Below are 21,890 nucleotides of genomic sequence, written 5' to 3'. Positions count from 1 at the left end.
ATGAAAACAGCTTTGTCCTTATTAGTAACTTGAAAATGTCAGAGAGGAACTGATTTAGGAAAATGTTATTCAACAATTAATAGTAATTCCTGTCCTGGCAAATATTTTGAATTAGCTGAGTTCTACCACTAAAAATAGTGCTCAAATGATTGCATTTTAGAAGATTATCAGAAATTTATTGAAAAATATTGTAATAATCTAGTAATGAAATAGTAAATCCAAAGTGCATGGGGCTAATACAAAATAAACTTCAAAGGATTCTAGAAAGAACAAGTTGTAAAACCATAAAGTATTATGTGGCCTTAAAAGACAGTTTGTGTTTTCTTTTGTAATTATAACATTTGGAACCTGAACTAGCTTCTAATTGGTTGAATGACAAGAGAATTGGGTGAAAGACATTTAGTTCTAACTCAGACATTCTTTCCTGCAAACAGAAACACTGTCAGTTGTTGCTGTGGAACTAGAACTGCGGGATTTCTTGAATGTTCTTCCAGAAGATGGCGCTGCAGCATTTTTCTTGCCTTATCTTCTTTACTGCAGCCGAAAGAAATCAGTGACTTGAAGGTATCTTTTGAAAGCCAGCACAATAGCATATGAGACTGAGTTTTCGAAAATTGAATGCAAGGTAAAAATAAAGGATTTTCACATTGAATTTGTACATATACTGTAGATGCTCTCAGATTGCTTACCCTAGCAAGTATTTTATAATTTATTACCTGAATCCATTTAATTGTCCAGATGTAAAAAAGCTACAAGGCATAAGAATTTCCTGAAAGAAGGCATATATTTTTAAAGGCAGACACTGACATTTATTTCAAGGAATATCAGTTTACTGTTGTTGGAGACATGACAATCTTTTCATCCCACAAACACAGAACAATTTTGCAAGTATGTGTGAAAGAATGTCCCTCCAAGTAGTCCAGAATTTCATCTTCTTGATTTTTCCAGTTTTTTCTACTGGGTCACTTTTTAAAACAAATTTCCCACAAAAGATTTCAAACTTTTGTTGTTGTTGTTACTTTTAAAACTCATGCAGCATTTTTCTCCGAATCAAAGGAAGTAGACGTTACAAAGCTAACTTTCTTGTCTGGCTATTAATGTGATTTGTTTGAATGCATGTTTTTCAGCCAAAACATAATTTCCGCTTTTGTTGATGTGTCCTCTTGCTCTTTCAGCTAGACTGTATATGAAAATAAAAGAATGTTTCATTGTATTCACAACCGTGTCTTCTTTTTTAACCTCTTAATAAACAGTTTTAAGTCCAAGTTCAGCTCATTGATAGTGTGCTTTGACTTTAGTTAAGGCTGGGAAAAAAATGCTCTTCACCAGGCATCTGCCACAACTATATTTTGGAGCTTTTCTCCTGATGACATTCATCTTTATCATGATTTAACCTGTAGAATGACTTCTTTACTCTGCCTTTCTCCAGTTCCAGATTCATATCCTTTTGACCATTTCTTTAAGGATTCCTAAAACTCAGATCTGGGCCCTGGTCAAGTGGCTCAGTTGATTGGAGAGTTGTCCCAGATACCAAAAGTGTGCAGGTTCCCTCCTGGGATAGGGCACAGATCTAGTTGCGGATTTGATCCCAGGTTGGGATGCCTGTGAGAGGCAACCGGCAACCAAACAATGTTTCTCTCTCTCTCCCTCCCTTTCTCCCTCCTCTCGCTAAAATCAATAAACGTATTCTCTGGCGAGGATTTAAAACAAAATCCAATCCAGCAATATGTGGAAAAGATCATACACCATGATCAAGTGGGATCCATCCAAGGATACAAGGGTGGTACAATATTTGCAAATCAATAAACATAATACATCACATAAACAAAAGGAAAGACAAAAATCATGTGATTAATCCATAGATGCTGAAAGGCACTTGATAAAGTACAGCACCCATTTATGATGAAAACACTCAGCAGAGTGAGAGTAGAGGGAGCATACCTCAACATAATAAAAGCCATATACAAAAACCTACAGCCAACATCATATTCAATGGGCAAAAATTAAAAGCTTTCCCCCTAAAATCAGGAACAAGAGAAGGGTGTCTGCTTTCATCATGTCTATTCAACATAGTATTGGGAGTTCTAGCCACAACAATCAGACAAGAAAAAGAAAGAAAAGGCATCCAACTCTGAAAGGAGTAACTCATTGTTTGCAGATGACATGATAGTGTACGTAGAAAACCCTATAATTGCCACCAAAAATTACTTAACCTAATAAATGAATTTGGCAAAACAGTGGTATACAAAGTTAATATTCAGAAATCAAGGGCATTTTTGTATACCAACAATGAAATATCAGAAACAGAAACTGGGAAAAAAATTTCACTTACTATAGCAACAAGAAAAAGAAAGTACCTAGGAATAAATCTAACCAAAGACATAAAAGACCTATACTCACAAAACTGAAAAAAGATGCAAATAAAGTGAAGCATATACTGTGTTCATGGATTGCAAGAATATACGTCATTAAAATGTCCATACTACCCAAAGCAATTTATAGATAGCATTCAATGCAATCCCTATTAAAATACCAATGAGATGTTTCACAGATATTGAGGAAATATTTCAAAAACTTAGATGGAACCATAAACAACCCCCAATAATCTCAGCAACTTTGAGAAAACAAAGTAGGAGGGATCACAATACCTGATATGAAACTACAGGGTCCAGCAGAAGTAACACCTGCTTGAGTGTGGTTGGTAGGATGGTAGTATGGGTGTAATAATTTATAGTTTTAATTTGAACATTTCATTTAAAATGTCATATGGTGTGCTTGAGTGTGATATGTTAACAGAATTACATGCTCATGATTTTGTAATAAAAGGTTTTTGTAATAAAGGGTATTTGTGCCAGACCCTGTATATTACAAGGCCACTGTAATCAAAATAGTCTGGTACTGGTATAAGAACAGACACAGATCAATGGAACAGAATAGAGAGCCCAGAAATAAACCCGTATCTCTATGGTCAATTAATATTTGACAAAGGGTCAGGAGCATAAAATGGAGTAAAAATAGCCCCTTCAACAAATGGTGTTGGGAGATCTGGACAGCTACATGTGAAAAATGAAACTCAACAACCAACTTACACCATAACCTAAGATGGATAAAAGAAATATAAAACATGTAAAAGTCATAGAGGAAAACATGCACAAAAATTTTAGATATTCCATACAGCAATATTTTTACTGATATATCTCCAAGAGCAAGGGAAATAAAGAATAAACGAATGGGACTACATCAAATTAAAAAGCTTCTGCACAGCTAAAGGAAACATCAGCAAAATGAAAAGGAAACCAACCATGTGGGAAAACATTTGCCAATGACACTTAAGGGTTTGATTTTAAAAATATGTAAAGAACCCATATGACTCTACACCAGGAACACAAACAATCCAATTTAAAAAACTAGCAACAAATCTGAACAGACACTTCTCCAAGGAGGACGTACAGATGGCCCATAAACATATGAAAGGTAAACACCACTAGCCATCAGAGAGATGCAAATTAAAGCCACAATGAGATACCACTTCACACCAGTCAGAATGGCCATCATACACAAATCAACAAACAGTAAGTGTTGGAGAGGATCTGGAGAAAAGGGAACCCTAGTGCACTGTTGGTGTGACTGCAGACTGGTGCAGCCACTATGGGAAACAGTATGGCATTTCCTCAAAAAAAAAAAAACCCTGAAAATGGAACTGCCTTTTGATCCAGTGATCCCAATGCTGGGATTATACCTTAAGAATCCAGAAATACCAAAAGAACCTATGCACCCCAATGTTCTTAGCATTATTTACAATAGCCAACTGCTGGAAACAGCCTAAGTGCTCATCAGTAAATGAGTGGATCAAACTATGGTACATTTACGCAATGGAATACTACACAGCAGAAAGAAAGAAGGATGTCCTACCCTTCATAACAGAATGGATGGGTCTGGAGAGCATTATGTTAAATGCAATAAACTAGGTGGTGAAAGACAAATACCATATGATGTCACCTATAAGTGGAACCCAATGAACAAAATAAATGGGCAAAAGAGAACCAGAAATATGGAAAGAAGGAACAAACTGACAGTGAACAGAGGGGAGGTGGGAGGGGAATAATGGGGGAAAGAAGGGGAAGGGTCAAATCAAGAAACATAATGCATCCTTTATGCATAAAGGCCCTGAGGACATGGACAACAGGGTGGGGATTGACTGTGGGAGCTGGGGGTGGGGGCGGAGTGGGGGAAAGGGAGAACAATGGGGAAAAGATTGCATCAGCTGTAATTGAATGATAAAATTTAAAAAACACCCTCATATCTGGAATTTTTATTTTTAACATTTTATTTTTAACATTTTATTTTAAATTTAACTTATTTATTTATTTATTATATTTTCTTTTTAAATTTACTTCCTGTATCCCCATGTCCACTGGTTCATTAGGAATGATGTCAGCAGCATGTTTGGGGGGTTATTGGGGAATCCAGTGGTTAGAGACATTTCAGTGCATCTTTATAGTAGTTCTTTGAGGACCATCCAGGACATCTGGTCATAGATTTTTCTTTTAAATATAGTTTTGTAGAGCCCCAATGATGGTGATATGAATAGTCTATATAAATCAGTTACATCACCTAGCATATTAGAGCCGTCCATGTGTAATAGTCTATTGATCTTTGCATGTGAAACAGTGTAACACAGTTTCCCCACAAATGCACAAAATACATGTTTTCAGTCTTTTTAATCCATATAGCCATTCCAAAGTAACCGTTCTATTCAACACTTTCACAGATATTATAATGAATTGGTTTTTTTTTTCACTTATCACCAATTTATTTCTTTCAGCCAGACTTGGTCTCTATAGAAAAAGAAATTTTAAGACCATTATTAAAAATAGTATATACCATATGATTTAATAAATTAGTGCATGATGCTTTAAATGTATTCTAATTTTTAAAAATGTATTCTAATTTTGTCTAATTATTCTTGATTCATCTATATTTTTCTGTGTGTATGCTTAAAAACACACCTTTCATTCCAGCACTGCTTTGTTTAAAGAAAAAGTACTCCCCCACTCAGGATCCTTTTTAATTATAAAGGGAAAAAGAGCAACTTTACAACAGAGAAACCTGGCAGACAGCTCCTTCATCGAATGCTCAGGGTTTACCAGTAAGGGAACAAATCAACATTTTGTGCCTCTTGACATGTGTACTGAGAAAAATAGTATTGCTTCTGTGAGTCTTGCCAAAAAATGCATAATCTATATCTAATCATAAGGAAACATTAGACAAACCCAAATTGAAGGACACTCTTTAAAGATGTCAAAGTTGTGAAAGACAAAGACCGAGGGAACTGTTCCAGACTAGGGGTGGCCGAGGAGACGTGCCAGCTGGTCACAGCACACTAACGGGATTTTCTTTTTCTATGAAGAACATGATTAGAACAATTGGCAGGGGGTGGTTTGAAAAGGGTCTGTAGTATTGGATCATTTTTTATGTCCTGATTTTTGTAGGTATGTTGTATTTATGAGACTCTCCTTGTTTTTAGGAAACATGAGCATATATTTACAGTAGGTATAGAATATGTGTGTGGGGGGGAGGGGGAGATAGGAGAGAGAATGAAAAAGCAAATGTGGCTATGCAAAACCCACAAATTAACATTTGTGGGTTAGAGTGAAAGGTATATGGAATTTTTTTTTGTACTGCTCTTGCAACTTTTCTATAAACCTGACATTATGTCCAAAAACTTTTTAAATTCCTTTATTGAATTAATATGTCTTTAGATATATACCAAGCAGAGTATTGGATGGATTTGGGTACTTAGAAATACAGAGTATACAGTCCCTGCCTATAAGGAACTTAATGCTAAGCACGCTTTTCCCATACAGACTGCTCCAAAAAGTTATCTGACTGTCACAAGAATGTTAGTCTTTAAAAAAAGTACCCTTTTTTATATTTGTCATAAGAGGTCTTTATTGTGCTTCCTCTGGTAGGGGAAATGAAACATTACCTTAAATAAGACAGGATATCCACAGTTTTTTCTAATTTTTTTGTGGGGAGGGTGCAGGAAGGAAATTGTATCTCTCCTGGTGCATAGTATTGAAAGACTTCACTCTAACCTGCAAAACTCTCATGTCTGTGCTGTGGTAGGAAGAAACTTTTCTGGGATTCAGAATTAACGTAAACGTGCCCAAATGCTTTATTAAACTTTCATTTAAAGATAATTCGGCCTGGTAAATGTGGCTCCTTGTTTTTCTGTGTATAGTTTAAACTGTCCTTTTTTATTCATTACTGCTCCTTTCAGTCCCGTAATATCTTTTCTTTTGTAAATGCCAAATTTCTCTTTAATCTTTTTTTCCCAACATGTTTCTCCTGATTTTCTATTTGTTCTACAATTTTCTCTATGGCTTTTAAAACCATCTCCTCTGTCTTAACCAAGCAGTCATCTCTTTCTTTTCCTCCAGGCTCGTGGAGGAATCTTATCCTTGTCTGTGTGTGAGATTAGCCCATAGCAGCATCCTCTGCATTCTGGCCATCTGCGTGCATGAAATTCCTACCTCACTGTTGCCTGGCTCTTGGTTATTTTTTTTTTAATTTTTTAATTTTATTTTTTGTAGATTTATTTATTTATCTTTAGAGGGGAAGGAAAGGAGAGAAGGAGAGAAATATCAATGTATGGTTGCCTCTGGTGTGTCCCCTGCCGGGAACTGGCCTGCAACCCAGGCATGTGCCCTGACTGGGAATCGAACCGCGATCGTGTGGTTCGCAGGCCCGCGCTCAATCCACTGAGCTACACCAGCCAGGGTTCTTGGTTATTTTTCTAACCATCCTTTTGTGTGGTAAACGTGTGTGTGAATGTTCTTTTAAAAGCTAAAGTTTTCTTTCTCATTTCTGACTTTTCACCCTGCTCATCCGTTTCTGGTATTAAGCCCAGCAGTTTGTTTGCCTGTTGAGTCTTGGGTGTTCTGGTGCCCTCGGTGCCCTCTTTGTGATAAAGAGTTTTAGTGGGAGTAGTTTTTCATGGTGCAAGATGTTCATGTAAGAACCAGGAGAGATTAAAACTTTTCATTTGCACTAATGGCTGAAATATCAGTGATTTTTAAAATTTTTGAAATGTATGTAGTTCTATATTTTCTTCCACTTACATGTTCCCTTTATACCCATGTTAAGAGCAAACACAAGGAGTTGTTCACCCAATTTCCCCGTTGTATTTGCCATCGCCAGTTCCAACAATTCTGAACACAGAAGACCCACAGCCTGAACCACCAAGCAGGAATTTCACTCTTTCGTACAATACATTGTGTTAGAGTTTATGCACAAAAGGGCATTTGTTTTCCTGTGTTTTTTGCTCTCTGTGTGTGCGTGTGTGTCTGCATGTGCGCACTACACCGCAGAGTGTGCTGCTGCTGGGGTGGGAGGAGTGGGGCGTGTACATTCTATTGTTTTCCTAGATCTTTGCTGGGATCTGAATGTCTGTGTCACCCCTGCCAAAAAATACTTGTGTGTTGAGAATCTAATGCCCAGGATGATGGTCTTAGGAGGTGCACCTTTGGGAAGTGGTTAGGTCATGAGGGTGGAGACCTCATGAATAGGATGTGTGCCCTTTTTAAAGAGACTCCAGAGAGCTAGCTGGACCCTTCTGCCACGTGAGGACACAAGAAATCCGCGATCTGGAGAAGGGCCCTCACTCACCCAGATGCCGGCACCCTGACTGATGGCCTCCAGAACTATGAAAATCAACGCCTGCTCTTTTGTATTTTGTTGTAGCAGCCCAAACAGACTAAGATAGTCTTTCATAAACAATAATCAAGAATACACTCCCTCCCTCCAGAATGAAGAGAGATATTGTTCCACCTGATTGCATATTTGAAATTATATTGATTTGGGAGAGTGTGCCAGGTAATACCTAGAAAAAAGTTAATGTCTTCTTTTAAGAAAGAAATTAAATATGTCTGTAAGCCATGGTTAATTTGTTTATAAAAATATGATTGCTCTCATATCCATTTTAAGTATAATTACATTGTATCAAATTGGTGTTGATTTGTCCCAGATTAGAGAGGATTGGTGCTATTTTCAGAACTGTTAGAAAAGCAGTATCCTATACCATTTAACAGTAAAAAAAAAAAATCTGTTCAGAGGTAGAAAAGGAAGAAAGAACAGCCAGATCACAAATGCTTCATATTGGGGGAAGTATTTAGGCAAAGTGGTGTATCTTAATCATGTGTGTGCTGTCTGACTTTTAGAATCACTAGCTTGATATTCACCTTTATTTGGCAGAACGGTGTACGTAGTTTCCATTCCAGCATGGATGTGGTCAGTGACGTGGCAGTGGAGTAACCAGGTTCCAGATGTTGCTGGAAACATTTCTACGGTTTGGTATGTCCCAGGGAAAACGTCAAAGACATCAGAACTATAAATGCCCCTGTGCTTAATCAGAAAAATGACAAGAACATTCATATAATGTTTATGCTATGTGAGAATTCATTCAAACAATTTTTCATTGGCCTGCTGAAGGATATTAGGAAAATAGATCTGTTAAAAAAAAAAGAATGCCCTGTATATTTTTGTGTTTAATACCAACAGTGAGATAGATGTTCCTTGCATTCCTGCTAAAGCCTTGGCACTGTGGGCCATCGGGTGAGTGTGAAGGAAAGGTGTGATGAAAGCAGCCATCAATCAATACTACCCGTTACCTCTCACACTTCAACTCTGGTTTGCTGTTTTTATCAGGGTACTTGTATTATGCAAGGGAACTGAGCTGTGGCCCCACTTCAGCCACAATCTCACTGCTGCTGAACCTACCCTAGACTAGGTTGTCTGTGAGACTTCAGGGCAGGTAGGGAAATGAGGGGTGCAGGAAGGGAGACAATGGAAAAGCCGAAACTCAAAGCAGTTCAGGTAAAAGTCTTGACTAAACACAAAAGTACTCGGCAGTATTTCCATTAGGGATTGAACTGAAAGTCTTCTAGGAATAAAACATCTATGTAAACCAAAATACAAATAATAAAATGGCCTTTTCTGCAGTGTGCTTTTTGTTAGCGTCTGAATTTTCTACACTAACTCAAAAGTAAGTAATTCCAAAAGCGCAACTGACTCCTGCTGAAATCAGCACTTGGTGAGAAGTAGCAGGGTTGAGATCTGGGTACCAGTCGCTTGACACCACACTGATGATCTTGTTCACGTCAGGCCGTTTAAGGTCCAGAATTCAGAGCAAGCAATGGTTATAGGAAAGTCTTGTCTCTCATCTGATCCATTGTTATGGGAACATTCCTACCCTCTCTGCTAATGCTTCTATTCAAAGTCATTGCTCAGGAATATGTGAGCAGAACGCCATGAAAATTCAGCACAAACAGCAAATCCCAGGAAGAGCCCCAGGTGTAACAAAGGCTAGAAAATCATTTTCTCCTGCCCCGACTGGCATGGCTCATTTGGTTGGGCGTCATCCTGCAAAGTGAAAGGTCACTCATGGTTCAGTTCCCAGTTCAGGGCACATGCCTGGGTTGCAGGCCTGGTCCCCAGTCAGTGTGTGCGCAAGAGGCAGCCAACAGATCACTGTTTCCCTGTTTCTCTCCCTTCCTCTTTCTCTAACCATAAAAATCATTCATAAATTTTAAAAAGGAAAATAGTTATCTTCGAAACTTCCAATTTTTCATAAGTCTCTCTGAGGAATTATTTTCTTCATTTGTATTAAACCATTTTCAAATAGAGAAAGAATAATGGCCATGGCTGGCTCTTACCTTGTATCGGAAGCTGTGACCGTGGAAATGCACCGAGTGCAAGTCTATTTCGTTGCCCATTCCCATCAGGTACCAGTTGACTTCATCTCCCACATGCATTGTGAGGCCTTGCAGGTTCCCAAACATTCTTCCATTAATAGCTGAGGAAAGCACACAATTTTCATATTATCTTTCAGTGTATTTTAAACCAACAGCTATTTCACAAAAAGTGAGTATTAGGGTGATGAATGGGATCTTTTTTGAGTCAATAGAAGTTGTTTCACAACAAATGAGGGAAATGGATACTTTAAGGTCAATGTCACTGCTGTTCTAGTTGCTTAGCACAAAAAGCCTTAATCCTAAATCTGAGTTTATTTAAAAGTCTCTCTCCCAGAGACTTTGGAACTGGGAGAGAAGTTAATAGACGATTTTGAATATAGTCCCCTTTTTACTCTGGACAAAATTTCTGCCTCACAAAGTGAGGCAGACAATGGTTCATCATAAAATGAAGCAAATGAATAGTCTCTAGAGTAGTTTGATCTGAAAGTAGAAAAGGGAAAAAATGTTTTAGAAGAATGTTTCATACCATGCATTTTATTGCTTTCTATGAATTCATCATCATCTTTTTTTACTTTCTCAGGGTGATCAGAGTATGTTTGGATGTTGTCATCTAGGTACCAAGATTCATTCTCATCAAATACTAAAAACAGAAGGGAAAATTCCAGTTTCTTTATGGGATTATATACTTTCAGGTAGTGCTTCCGACAGACAATCAATGGGCCAATTAATCCACTGTAGAGATCCTGCAAACAAGCAAAAGGTTCAGTCATTGTTGTGATGCATGTCAGAATTTCGGAGACCTGGGACCTTACTACCCTTGGCCTCCGGATTTTGAAAGGACCGATTTAGCTGGTAAACTTCGCTGAAGGTGGCGCTGTTAAGTCAATAACTTTCTACCCAAAGCTGTTAAACTGGAACAATGGTGAACAAAGGTTGTGTGGATGCAGAGGCCAAATATTGGCTCAGCTAATGAGCAGCAATTTAGAAGGACCCCAAATGAACAGTGGTGATTTACTTATTCCATAAGCCAAGCACTATGCCAGTCACTGAAAATCCAGAGGCGCACTGTTTAAAGCCCCTGCCCTCCAGGAACTCAGTCTGGGAAGGAAGATAGAGGAATAGAAGAAATGAACCACTTGCTGTGACAGAGGTATGGGCAGTGCCAATGGACACAGAGGAGGGAGACTTAAATCTAGGAGAAGTTTGCTTTGGCTGTGCATTAGTAGTAGCAGATTAGTTCTTGAAGGACCTTTGAGTCATAGCATGTTCAGGAATTTTAGATTTTTGTCTTGTGGGACATAGGTAGCCATTGAAAAATTGAACATGGAATGGAAGCGTATTTGCATTTTAGAACAGTCATCCTGGAAGGAAGGTGTGGAATAGGCAGAGGCTGGAGAGTAAGGGGCCGCTGAAGCAGCTGGGATGAATTACAAGGACCTGATCTAAGGAGACGAACAGAAGGACTGGACTGAGATCTGGGTGGCTGGGCCCTGGGTGAGCTGAGGGGGAGCTTTAGATACTTTGTATCTCCAGGGTTCTAGCTTGAACAGCTGAGGAGACTGGGTGCTTATGGTGCCATTTGTTACAACAGGCGGAGGTGGAGGAAGATCTCAGTTTCCATTTTGGAGCTCCTGAGTTTTCAGCACCTGTGTGACATGGTAGAGATGTTTGTTTGGCCGCTGTGTATGTAAGTGTGGAACTCAGGAGGAAGATTTGAACTAGACCTGGGATCTGTTCTGATGTGCCATTGTTGAGTGTTTCATTGGCTTTGAAATATTTAATCAAACAGTAGCATTAGTTGTGCTATGATTGACTGGCAAGATCAGCATTTTTTTTATTACCATGTAATAGTAGAGCTCTGAAATCAAGTACAACAATTCTTTGCGTTTAATGTATTTTGACATGAAAGGGAAATAAAATACTGTATTAATATTTAAATCTGTATTATCCATTATCAGCAGTGATAAGAGTTGTATCCTTAAAAACAAACCATAACAAGGAAAAAGAAAAGAAAACAAAGAAACCAAAGTAAATTGCAGAGCAGCTTACTTTCCTGGGAATTTACAGTAGATAGAATTGGGCCACAGGAAATCTGTAACCTCATCTTCCTTCAATTCTGTGTCTGTTTTGGGACTTTTCACAGAACACGAAGGATTTGAAGTTTACCTTAACTTGATCCACGGTTGAATAGTAGGCCCATGGAATGCAAGCAGAATCCTCTTTTCCAGCTCCAGATCTTTCTGGGATTTTCCATGTGTAAGTTCGAGTTTCACCTAAATTAATCAAGTGTTAATGCATTTGGTTATGTTTGATATATACATAATGTTGATAACCAGTGACTCAGAAACTGGAAATGCGAAGGAAATTAGATTTTAAAGGTAGTAATATTCAAAATTGTTTTCAGAAATCTAGTTTTAAGGCAAACTGTAAGATGTACTTTTCTGTCTTTGTCAGTTGTGAATTAGCTGGACCTGACACATGTGCACCACCATGGAAACCAGGGGGTGTCGAAATCAGGCCCCAGCACCTAAACCAGGGCCTAGTAGTTTTTTCCTCCCTTTTTCTTTTAGTGGTAGGTGGCAGGGGGGTGGGGGGCGGCTTTTAGGAGATAACATCAGGGCTCCTGGATCTCACCCAGCCAGACCCTGCCCACTTGGAATTTCTTCATACCTTCTCTCACCCTGCCCATTCCTTACCTCAGATAACTCAGTTCCAAGGTCATCCGACCCGAGCCCTTAAGTTAGAATTAATTGCTATGTATAGCTCCTTCCTAACCTCACTGTTTAAATTTACTCCAAGCCCTTGTCTAAGGAAGACTGATCTGAGCCCGGCCTCCTGTCTCCCTGTCTGGCTGCCTGATGAATATATCTGCTCTTCTCAGTTCCTCTGTGCTTGAAGGGCATCAAACTCCTCGACTTTGTTAGGTAACAGTGGCAATTCCAGTCATACAATTTGAAGAGACTTTGCAACAGACCTTTTCTTAGCTTGATGTACGTTTTTCTAATACACTTTTTTTCTATCAGCTATCAAGTGATTTTCCCCACAGTTCTAGCACCTTCCACGTGGTCTCTGTGTCTGTATATCTGAGCTGCCCTGTGCGACTCCTTCAGCTTCACCATGACCTTCCTTTTCTCCCTTCTCATCAGTATCCTCAGTGATTTCACAGTACCTGGCGAGGAGTCATCTGACCTTGACTTAATGGGCCACTGACCTCCTCTCTAGTTTGTCCCATTCCGTCTGTCATACCATACACTGTTTTGTCACAACTCTGTCGCATGCAGGCTCATACCCTCCCCTTGAGACTTTGAAGATGGCTAGTGGCTCCACCCTCCAATCTTGTGAAGGCCTCTACCCTCTTCTTTGTGTTCTGTGCTCTTCTCCAGCCTGATCTCTGCTTCCAGTCACCTCAGGGCTTCCAGTACATCTGCTCACAAGACCTTGGCTTTCAGCTATGGCCGCTTGTGTCTACTCGTTATGTAGGCTTCACCATTACTTCTTCATGCTGTCAGATTTTAATGAGCCAGAGTCTGACAAACCTTTATTAGGAAACCAAGCAGGACATGAGGGATGGTCTCAATAGTCTTTTTCCTTTTTCCTCCAGCCCTCTTACCTGCCCCTATGTCCTCACCCTTTTTATAAGCAGAACATTTCACTGGGAATAAAGCGTAGATTTACCTCTGGAATATATTGCCTCTTCATCTATACTCTTATTTTCATAAGCCAAATAATGACATTCCTTCACCATTCCCCAGCCTAACCTGCTGTGTCACCAAGGGCTCAGGGCCCAAAACTTGGAGCTATCTTCACGATTCCTCCTCCCCTCACATTCCCTAATGCCCAGTCTTTCAGGGTGTCCTTTTAGCACCACCTTTAAAATAGAACAGAATATGACAACTCACCGCATCAGCTGTTTCTAACCTGGCCCAAGTCTCATTATTTTCACCCAGATTATTGCAATAGCCCCTAACTGACCCTTGATTCTTCCCCTGTCCCCTACAGTCACTTATACACCAGCCAGAGCAGTCCTTTAAAAAGTGTTCTTAGGGTTGACATTCTCCAGCTCAAACCCTCACACGGGTTTATAGAATAAAATCTGAGGTCCTGACCATGGCCTCCGAGACCACCTTCCCTCCTTCTGCATCCAGCCCACTACCCTTTTTCATCTCATCTCTTCTGTCTCTCCCGTCTGCTCTGCTCTCCCCTCTGGACTCCTTGCTGTTTCTCAGACACACCAAGTCTTCTCCTATCTTGGGACCTAGAATGCTCTTCCTAAACAACTCTTCCCAACGAAGTACCTCATTACTTGTTAGCACTTGGGTGTCTTTACCAGCGGCACCTCCTCGAAGAAGCCCTCCTTACCGCCCTACCTACAATAGTACTACTGTTACTTATTCTCACTCATCTGCCTTCATTGCTTTCATAGTGCTCTTTACAACTTCATATTTGATTTCTTTATTGTTGATCTCTTTAGGAAGACTATGAGGATGAGGAAAGCAGGGCTTTTCACTTCAATGCCCTTAAATTGACAAGAGAAACCTTATAGAGCAATTTACTTTTTCTTACTTGATACACAGGGTGGGACAAAAGAAAGTATACAGTGGTGAGCATGCAAAATAGTTTATTCTTATTATTTATTAATTATTGTATTATTTTCCATTCGAACAACTGTAAACCTACTTTCCCCCTACCCTGTATTTGGGAACTACTAAATTACTGAGAAATGGTCCCTTCCTAGGAGCCAACTCTACAACTAATAGCTGAAAAATACCATTTTTTACTAAAGAAAATGTACTGCAGTATTGAAACCATTTCAGCTTTTACTCTGTTAAACATTTATTAAATGAACAGTATTTACTGAGTTCTTAGTACAACCAGATAATGGATTAGATACTGGAGATTTAAAATTTCATGCAGCAGCCTCTGTCCTTAGGATCCTGTCCTCAGACACAGTCACAGAAACATGCAGCTACCTTCAGGCTGGTCAAAGGCTACCTGGGGGTGTTCTGGCTGTGCAGAGAGACCATCCCTGGGGACTCCGACATGAAGGTCGGTAGATGTGCAGCACCGTCAGAGTCTTCCTTACAGTGCTGTGCATGTTTTTGGCAAGTGCATGTAGTCATACACACATGCAGACACACCTCCCTGTGTCCCCTCTTGACTGCCTCTTTCTTCACTTTCTCAAGACACACTCATTTGGAAGGAGTGCCTTTCCGACAGTCATTAGTGGAAAAGCTGTAAAATCTATTGCACCTCCCCCACAAGTACCTGGTAAAGTTGGAGTAACTGTAGAACTCTCTGTTTTCACCCCATGGGCATGTATTGAGTAGGGCCTTGTGGCCATGTTTTTGAAGATAATATTAACTTTGTCTCCAACATCGGCATGAAGTTGTGGACCTGGTGAGAGAGAAAAGGAAGGGTGATTTATATGCCTGTTAGATTGGAAGTTCTAACTCAGTAATAAAATCACAGGTAGGGGAAATTTCTTAGCGTAAAGCCAGAGTCTGTTTTAACCCCTGCGGCTTCTCACTGTAGTACTGTTGGATTTATCCCTAATTCCAGAGGATTCAGGGTAAAACCCGTGGTGATGACTGCTTCTGCAGACGGTGCACCTCATCTATAGTCCTATGAAGGTTTGGGCCTGAAAGTCCCCAAACCTCTACTGGCCTAAATTGTGTTGAGTCGGCTGTGACCCATCCCTGGTCAGGAATACCGATCTCAGCATTTGGACTTCCAGAATTTTCTGAGGGTGACTTAATAAATGAAGGCAATCCAGCATTTGATCGGGTGGGTGTTCCCCTCCCATTTCTCCTCCACAGCCAATCTTAGCTTGTCTCCTGTCTGAGAGAATTTCTGTTTAGCCAGCAACCCTGCATTATCCCTTGGGTGTCTTTCTCTGGGGCTGAGGATAACCAGGCCCAGTAAACTCCATTAGTGTGGAGACAGCGTGATTCGGAGCCATGTCCCCTGCGCTTGATGGTTTTGAAGGAAATTTCCAAGAACAGTATTGGTCAAGTTCCTAGACACCTGTCTTAAACTGATTCCCAAAATACTGAAGGCAACTTTTCCCCTTGCTTTGTGAACGATAACCCTTTTTTTCTCTTATTTACTTATATATGTGTACATTTTTTCCTTGAAATTAATCATTTACATCTTAATTTTAAAAGTAAATAGCTATTTTTTAGGGGGGGTGGATAGGAGAATAATGAAGAATTCGGTTAAGAATTTCATTAGAATGGAATTTCTAGGAATTTCACCAAAACGGTAAGTATCAGTTTGATAAACACCAAATATATGCAACTTCATTACTATATGGGATAATATGTTGTTTCTGACAAAAAGAAATAATATTTTATTATGCCACAGTCATAGGCTTCTCATTCTTATTGAATAATTTTTATTTTTACTTTTGAAGATCTAATTGGCTTTATTAAGTGATTCATTAACTGAGCAGCAACTCAAAGATCTCTACCATTTTTATTTAAATAACTTTGTTATATGAATTGAGAACATTAAGTATAATGTTAATATAACATTATATTGTTATAATGTTATAACAATATAACAGTCCTTGTGTCCCCTGTACAAGGACTGTCACTGGCCGTGGCAGCACGTCACTAACCCACACCTGATGGACTGCAGCTGTCTGAGTACCTAGGATGCCCAGGTGTTCTTCGTCAGCTTTTCTCTCCACCGGAACTCCGAACGTGCTGTCCGTGTATTGCCGATACAAAGCTTTCTTGTACTTTGAGCCTATGTAAAATTCTTGCTTATCTAAGAATGCATTATTCGAAACACTTAAAAAAACACACACACAAACACAGACACTGAGGTTAGTGCTTGTCTTAATGAAAGTGGAGTTTTAAATTTTAAATTTTGAATAAACATACAGTTCTTATTTAAGTAATTATGCTAGTTTTTAATACTACCCCCTCCCCCCCATTGCAAGACATTAAAAACAGACACGTGATGTGGACAGTGCACCTAGACTGAGGCAGAGCCATCTGAGTCCTGGCCCTGACTCTCCCACGAAAGCGACCTCCGGCTAGTTATTACCTATCAGAGCCTCAGTTTCTTCTCCCCTAAGATGAAGCATCAGAGGGGGTCCTCTCTAAGATTTATTTATAGCTCTAAAATGTTATGGGTCCAGATTTCACCAATGAAGTGTTCTCTGACTACTATAATGCTTCTGGTCTGTAGGAACTGAAACGGCCATGTTTTTCTCAATATTTCCTTTACCTAAAGTTTTTATTGACTCCTACTGGCTCTTGTAGCCTTTTGACTGTTTTACCCCAATTGCTGAAACAACCTTTTACTTCTTTATTCCACAAATCACACTCATCACTGCCGTCAAACTGACCAGCCAACCATTGCTTAGCTACAGGTTACCAGCCATGTTGTACACCCCAGATCTGAACACATACCCACCCCGATCTTTCAAATCATGTCCACCAAGGGCTGGTGCCTGATGTGCAGGAGACGACAGAGGGGAAGTGCTCGGAACACTACCAAAGGCTAAACACGGTTATAGGGGAGGCGGCTCCAAACAAATGCTTCTGAAGCTCCAGCCAATGCCCTGAAGTTACTTCTGCTCATGCTGAACTTATTTTTTCATTCCCATAATGTACTTGTTATTGGTGGTTTTGAACCATATTTTCTTGGAAGTCCTTGGAGGGCAGAGACCGTATCTGCTACCCTGACCTCAAGAATTTAAAGTATTCTTTTACAAATAAAAGTTTTAAGAATGTGAAATACAAGTATAAAGGACACAGAAAAAACAAGGGGGGTGGAACAGGAGGGAGGTGGGGAGGGCTGGGGGGGTAGGCTGGAACGGGAGTAAAAGGCAGAAAACTGTACTTGAACAACAATTAAAATTTTTAAAAAAAAAATTAAGAATGTGAAATAACTGATTACTAGACTAATAACAAAAATCTTTGGAGAAGAGATAAATAGCAAATAGTTGGTAAGGAAAATAGTATTTAGCTCTGAACCGAGGCATTCATCTGGGTACAAGTGTGAAAATCAATGACAAGAAAAGGGCACATGAACACAAGAGGATAGCCCAATAAAGAAAGAAAGAAACATGGAATCACATGAGACCATATTTCACCATGTATAATGCATACTGTTTTGCCCAAAGTTTTGAGGAGAAATNCTGGAACGGGAGTAAAAGGCAGAAACAACAATTAAAATTTTTGAACAACTTGAACAACAATTAAAATTTTTAAAAAAGAATGTGAAATAACTGATTACTAGACTAATAACAAAAATCTTTGGAGAAGAGATAAAGAGCAAATAGTTGGTAAGGAAAATAGTATTTAGCTCTGAACCGAGGCATTCATCTGGGTACAAGTGTGAAAATCAATGACAAGAAAAGGGCACATGAACACAAGAGGATAGCCCAATAAAGAAAGAAAGAAACATGGAATCACATGAGACCATATTTCACCATGTATAATGCATACTGTTTTGCCCAAAGTTTTGAGGAGAAATTAAAGATGCACATTATACATGGGCAGTACCTGAAATACCTTGTATCTGTTCTTGTGTTTTGTAATTATTCATTACATAAAATTTCTGATATCACCATATGTTCAAAAACAAATGCTAAAATTCCTTTATAATTAAAAAAACAAGTATCTAAATATAAATAAATAAATAACTGAATGAAAAAAAAATTGGGAACCAGAGTCTTGAGAATTACTTTAGCTCTTGTAGACGATGCAGCTCCTTTTCCCATTCCCTGCTTGGGGAGTAATCCCATTCCACCTCCACAGCAGCAATGTAGTAGGTCCTCTCTCCCAGGTATAAGTTTGGATTCTCAGGCAGCTCCCTGCATGGGTTCACGGTGTACTTTTGCTTCATGCCACCCGTGTAGTGATCAGTTGTGAGGCACTCAACATTAAAAGTCCCTTGAAAGGTAAATAAACGCAGGTCACTCCTTTGTTCAGCACTTTCTTGGCTCCTCCCCTCACTCAGGATCAACACCTAAATCCTTATTGTAGCCTGGCTTAATGAAGTGACTTCCCAAACCTCTGATCTGATTTTGGCCACAGGTCAAGGGTGTGCCTGCCTCAGGGCCTTTGAATTTGCTGTTTTCTCTGCCTGGAACAAATCTTTCCAAAATATCCCCACGGCTCTTGGCACTCTTTTCATTCAAACCTCCCTAGAGAGTCTTTACCCAGCTCCTCCCTTCAGTCATCAGACCCTTTTCCTGCTCTTTTTTTCTTCTTGGTACCTAATCAGCTGCAGGAGAACACACCTTCACCTCTTGTTTACTGTTGTATTTACACTTGTCCAATGAACGAAGGAAAAGGTGACCCTGGACTTATCTTACATTTTGTTGACAAATAATGAACCAAGTGAAAAAGTCTGAAGCAACTTAGCATTTTGTTTTGCTTGCCTTTGTTTTACTCATTCAGAGCCAGACCTGTAGGGGGCTCTAAATTTTTGTGGCTATAGTTCTAGTATAAGATATTCAACTGTCAACAATTGACAAGTGAACACTACATCTAGGCTACAGAGAAAGAGTGAGAAGTTTAGACACAGAGCCTTCCAGTCTGATTTGCCAGCAGTCTTTGAAAGGACCCTAATATAAGAGGAGAATGTCTTAAGGATTCTGCTTTGTGGAAGTGGGAGAAATCTACCCTTTTCTCACTCCCTTCTGTCCTGCTGACAAACAGGAAAGGGGCCTGTCTGGCATGGAGCTGGTAGAGGCCCAGGCTTGCTCTTCCAAAGGAAGGCAGGGTACTTGGGAGGCTTGGGGAACGGATGAGTTTATCATCCAACAGGATTTTAAACCAAAACCTTGGCAATTGATCCAACAGAGACTTGTCTTTAAAGAAACACACCTTCACTGTCAGGGTACATGGTGAGTGTGAGACTTGTTTGAGGGAAGAGGTTTGCTGTGTCCCTCCTTTCTTCTCTTGACAGATACGTGTTTCCTGAAAAGTAGATCCCGTGTACATCAGCCTCATTTCCAGCACTGAATAAGTACCATGTGACCGAATCTCCTTTGCACATATTGAGACCAGGCTGATTCCCATACATAAATCCATTCACGGCTGTAGAAGATGAAAAAATAACATTTGGAAAGTGGTTTACCTATGTCCTATTTTCCAGAGCCAACTTTATTTAATTTTTTAAAATATATTTTATTAGTTATGCCATTACAGTTGTCCCATTCCCCCCTTCATTCCCCTCCACCCTGCACACTCCCTCATACCCACATTCCCCCTCTTTAGTTCATGTCTATGTGTCATAAGTTCTTTAGCTTCTACATTTCCCACACCATTCTTGCCCTCCCCCTCTCTATTTTCTACCTACCATATATGCTACTTATTTTCTGTACTTTTTCTCTCTCTTTCCTCCTCCCACTCCCCTGTTGCTAACCTTCCATGTCATCTCCATTTCTGTGGTTCTGTTCCTGTTCTAGTTGTTTGCTTAGTTTGTTTTTGGTTTGTTTTAGCTGTGGTTGTTAATAATTGTGAGTTTGCTGTCATTTTACTGTACATGTTTTTTATCTTCTTTTTTTAAATAAGACTCTTTAACATTTTATATAATAAGGGCTTGGTGTTGATGAACTCCTTTAACTTGACCTTATCTGAGAAGCACTTTATCTGCCCTTACATTCTAAATGAAAGCTTTGCTGGATAGAGCAATCTTGAATGTAGGTCCTTGCCTTTCATGACTTGGAATACTTCTTTCCAGCCCCTTCTTGCCTACAAGGTTTCTTTTGAGAAATCAGCTGACAGTCTGATGGGAACTCCTTTGTAGGTAACTGTCTCCTTTTCTCTTGATGCTACTAGGATTTTCTCCTTCATTTTAATCTTGGCTAATGTAATTATGATGTGCCTTGGTGTGTTCCTTCTTGGGTCCAACTTCTTTGGGACTCTCTGAGCTCCCTGGACTTCCTGGAAGTCTCTTTCCTTTACCATATTGGGGAAGTTCTCCTTTATTATTTAGTCAAATAAGTTTTCTACTTGTTGTTCTTCCTCATCTCCTTCTGGTACCCCTATAATTTGGATTTTGTAACATTTAAAGATGTTCTGAAGGTTCCTAAGCCTGTCCTCATTTTTTTGAATTCTTGTTTCTTCATTCTGTTTTGGTTGAGTGTTTCTTTCTTCCTTCCGGTCTACTCCATTGATTTGAGTCCCGGTTTCCTTCCCTTCATTGTTGGTTCCCTGTACATATTCCTTTATTTCACTTAGTGTAGCCTTCATTTTTTCATCTAATTTTTGACTACATTCAACCAATTCTGTGAGCATCCTGATCACCAGTGCTTTGAACTATGCATCTGATAGGTTGGCTATCTCTTTGTTGCTTAGTTGTATTTGTTCTGAAGCTTTGATCTGTTCTTCCATTTGGGTCATTTTTTGTCTCATCATGCCTGTTATGTAGTGAGGGGCAGAGCCTTAGGTGTTCACCAGGGCGGGGCAACCCAGTTGTTGGATGTGGGGGCAGGGTCCGAGAGGGAACAACAGTGCTTGCTCCACTCTCTGTTGGATTTCAGTCCCTTTTGCTGCTTCCCCCAAGAAAACTGGGCCCATCTGGTGCTGATTCCCATGTGGTGGGCTTGTGTACAATTGAGGACCCTACGGGTATCTCCAAGGAACTCTCCTGTGAGGCTGGGAGTCTTTTCCAGCACCTCAACCCCCACAGGTGTTTTCAGTTGGTGTTTTGAGGCTTTAATTCCCCTCACTGGGGCCCTGGGTTGCGTAGTCTGTCTCACTCCCCAGTTTTGCCTGATTTATCTGCACATGAATGTGGGACTGCCTGGTCTTCCAGCTGCCTTGAGTGACACACCCCTCCACAGTTTGCTGCCTTGCTGAGTCTACCCACTGCTACCCTGTGCCCGGGGTCTGCCCACTGCCATCTTGTGTGCTTGGGGTCCATCAGCTGCTTCATTGGGTGCCCAGGGGCCTCCAGCCACTGCTTTTTTTGCCGTGACCCCTTCTCTGCCTGGCTACCCAACTCCGCCCCTCCCACCAGTCTGGATGAATGTGTCTTCTTCAACTCCTTGGCTGTTGGACTTTTGTACAGTTCAATTTTCTGTCAGTACTGGTTGTTTTTTTTGTTTGTTTGTTTCTAAATTTTTGTTGTCCTTATTTGGGTTGTGTGAGGAGGCACAGTGTGTCT

General features: G+C 40.0%; 2 protein-coding genes across 6 annotated transcripts in view; one reads left to right on the top strand and one right to left on the bottom strand.

Annotated features, from left to right (window-relative positions):
- Window positions 1-1,241, top strand: part of HPS3 (HPS3 biogenesis of lysosomal organelles complex 2 subunit 1) — a 43,214-nt gene extending 41,973 nt beyond the window's left edge. For all 3 annotated transcript variants that reach the window (XR_005068773.1, XR_005068772.1, XM_037061849.1), the window contains exon 17: window positions 435-1,241. Coding sequence is in view for 1 of the 3 variants with exons in the window: in XM_037061849.1 (XP_036917744.1) it covers window positions 435-562 (128 nt within the window). In the remaining 2 variants the exon portion in view is untranslated. The remainder of the gene's footprint in view (window positions 1-434) is intronic.
- Window positions 1-21,890, bottom strand: part of CP (ceruloplasmin) — an 84,999-nt gene that overhangs the window by 12,800 nt on the left and 50,309 nt on the right. The window contains exons 11-19 of one of the 3 annotated variants that reach the window (XM_037061848.1): window positions 19,604-19,816; window positions 18,457-18,664; window positions 16,407-16,549; window positions 15,021-15,149; window positions 11,922-12,028; window positions 10,282-10,498; window positions 9,717-9,856; window positions 8,244-8,406; window positions 4,546-4,838 (exon numbers count right to left, since the gene is read on the bottom strand). In XM_037061848.1, the coding sequence (XP_036917743.1) occupies window positions 4,822-4,838; window positions 8,244-8,406; window positions 9,717-9,856; window positions 10,282-10,498; window positions 11,922-12,028; window positions 15,021-15,149; window positions 16,407-16,549; window positions 18,457-18,664; window positions 19,604-19,816 (1,337 nt within the window). In that variant the 3' untranslated portion in view covers window positions 4,546-4,821. Of the gene's footprint in view, window positions 1-4,545; window positions 4,839-8,243; window positions 8,407-9,716; window positions 9,857-10,281; window positions 10,499-11,921; window positions 12,029-15,020; window positions 15,150-16,406; window positions 16,550-18,456; window positions 18,665-19,603; window positions 19,817-21,890 lie in introns of those variants that run through there. The other 2 variants (XM_037061847.1, XR_005068771.1) reach the window with 2 other exon arrangements.

This window comes from Sturnira hondurensis, unplaced genomic scaffold (genome assembly GCF_014824575.4).
Source record: "Sturnira hondurensis isolate 20B ecotype Veracruz unplaced genomic scaffold, ASM1482457v3 Scaffold0013537, whole genome shotgun sequence".
Lineage (NCBI taxonomy): Eukaryota > Metazoa > Chordata > Mammalia > Chiroptera > Phyllostomidae > Sturnira > Sturnira hondurensis.
This window is presented reverse-complemented; position numbering and strand designations above follow the sequence as displayed.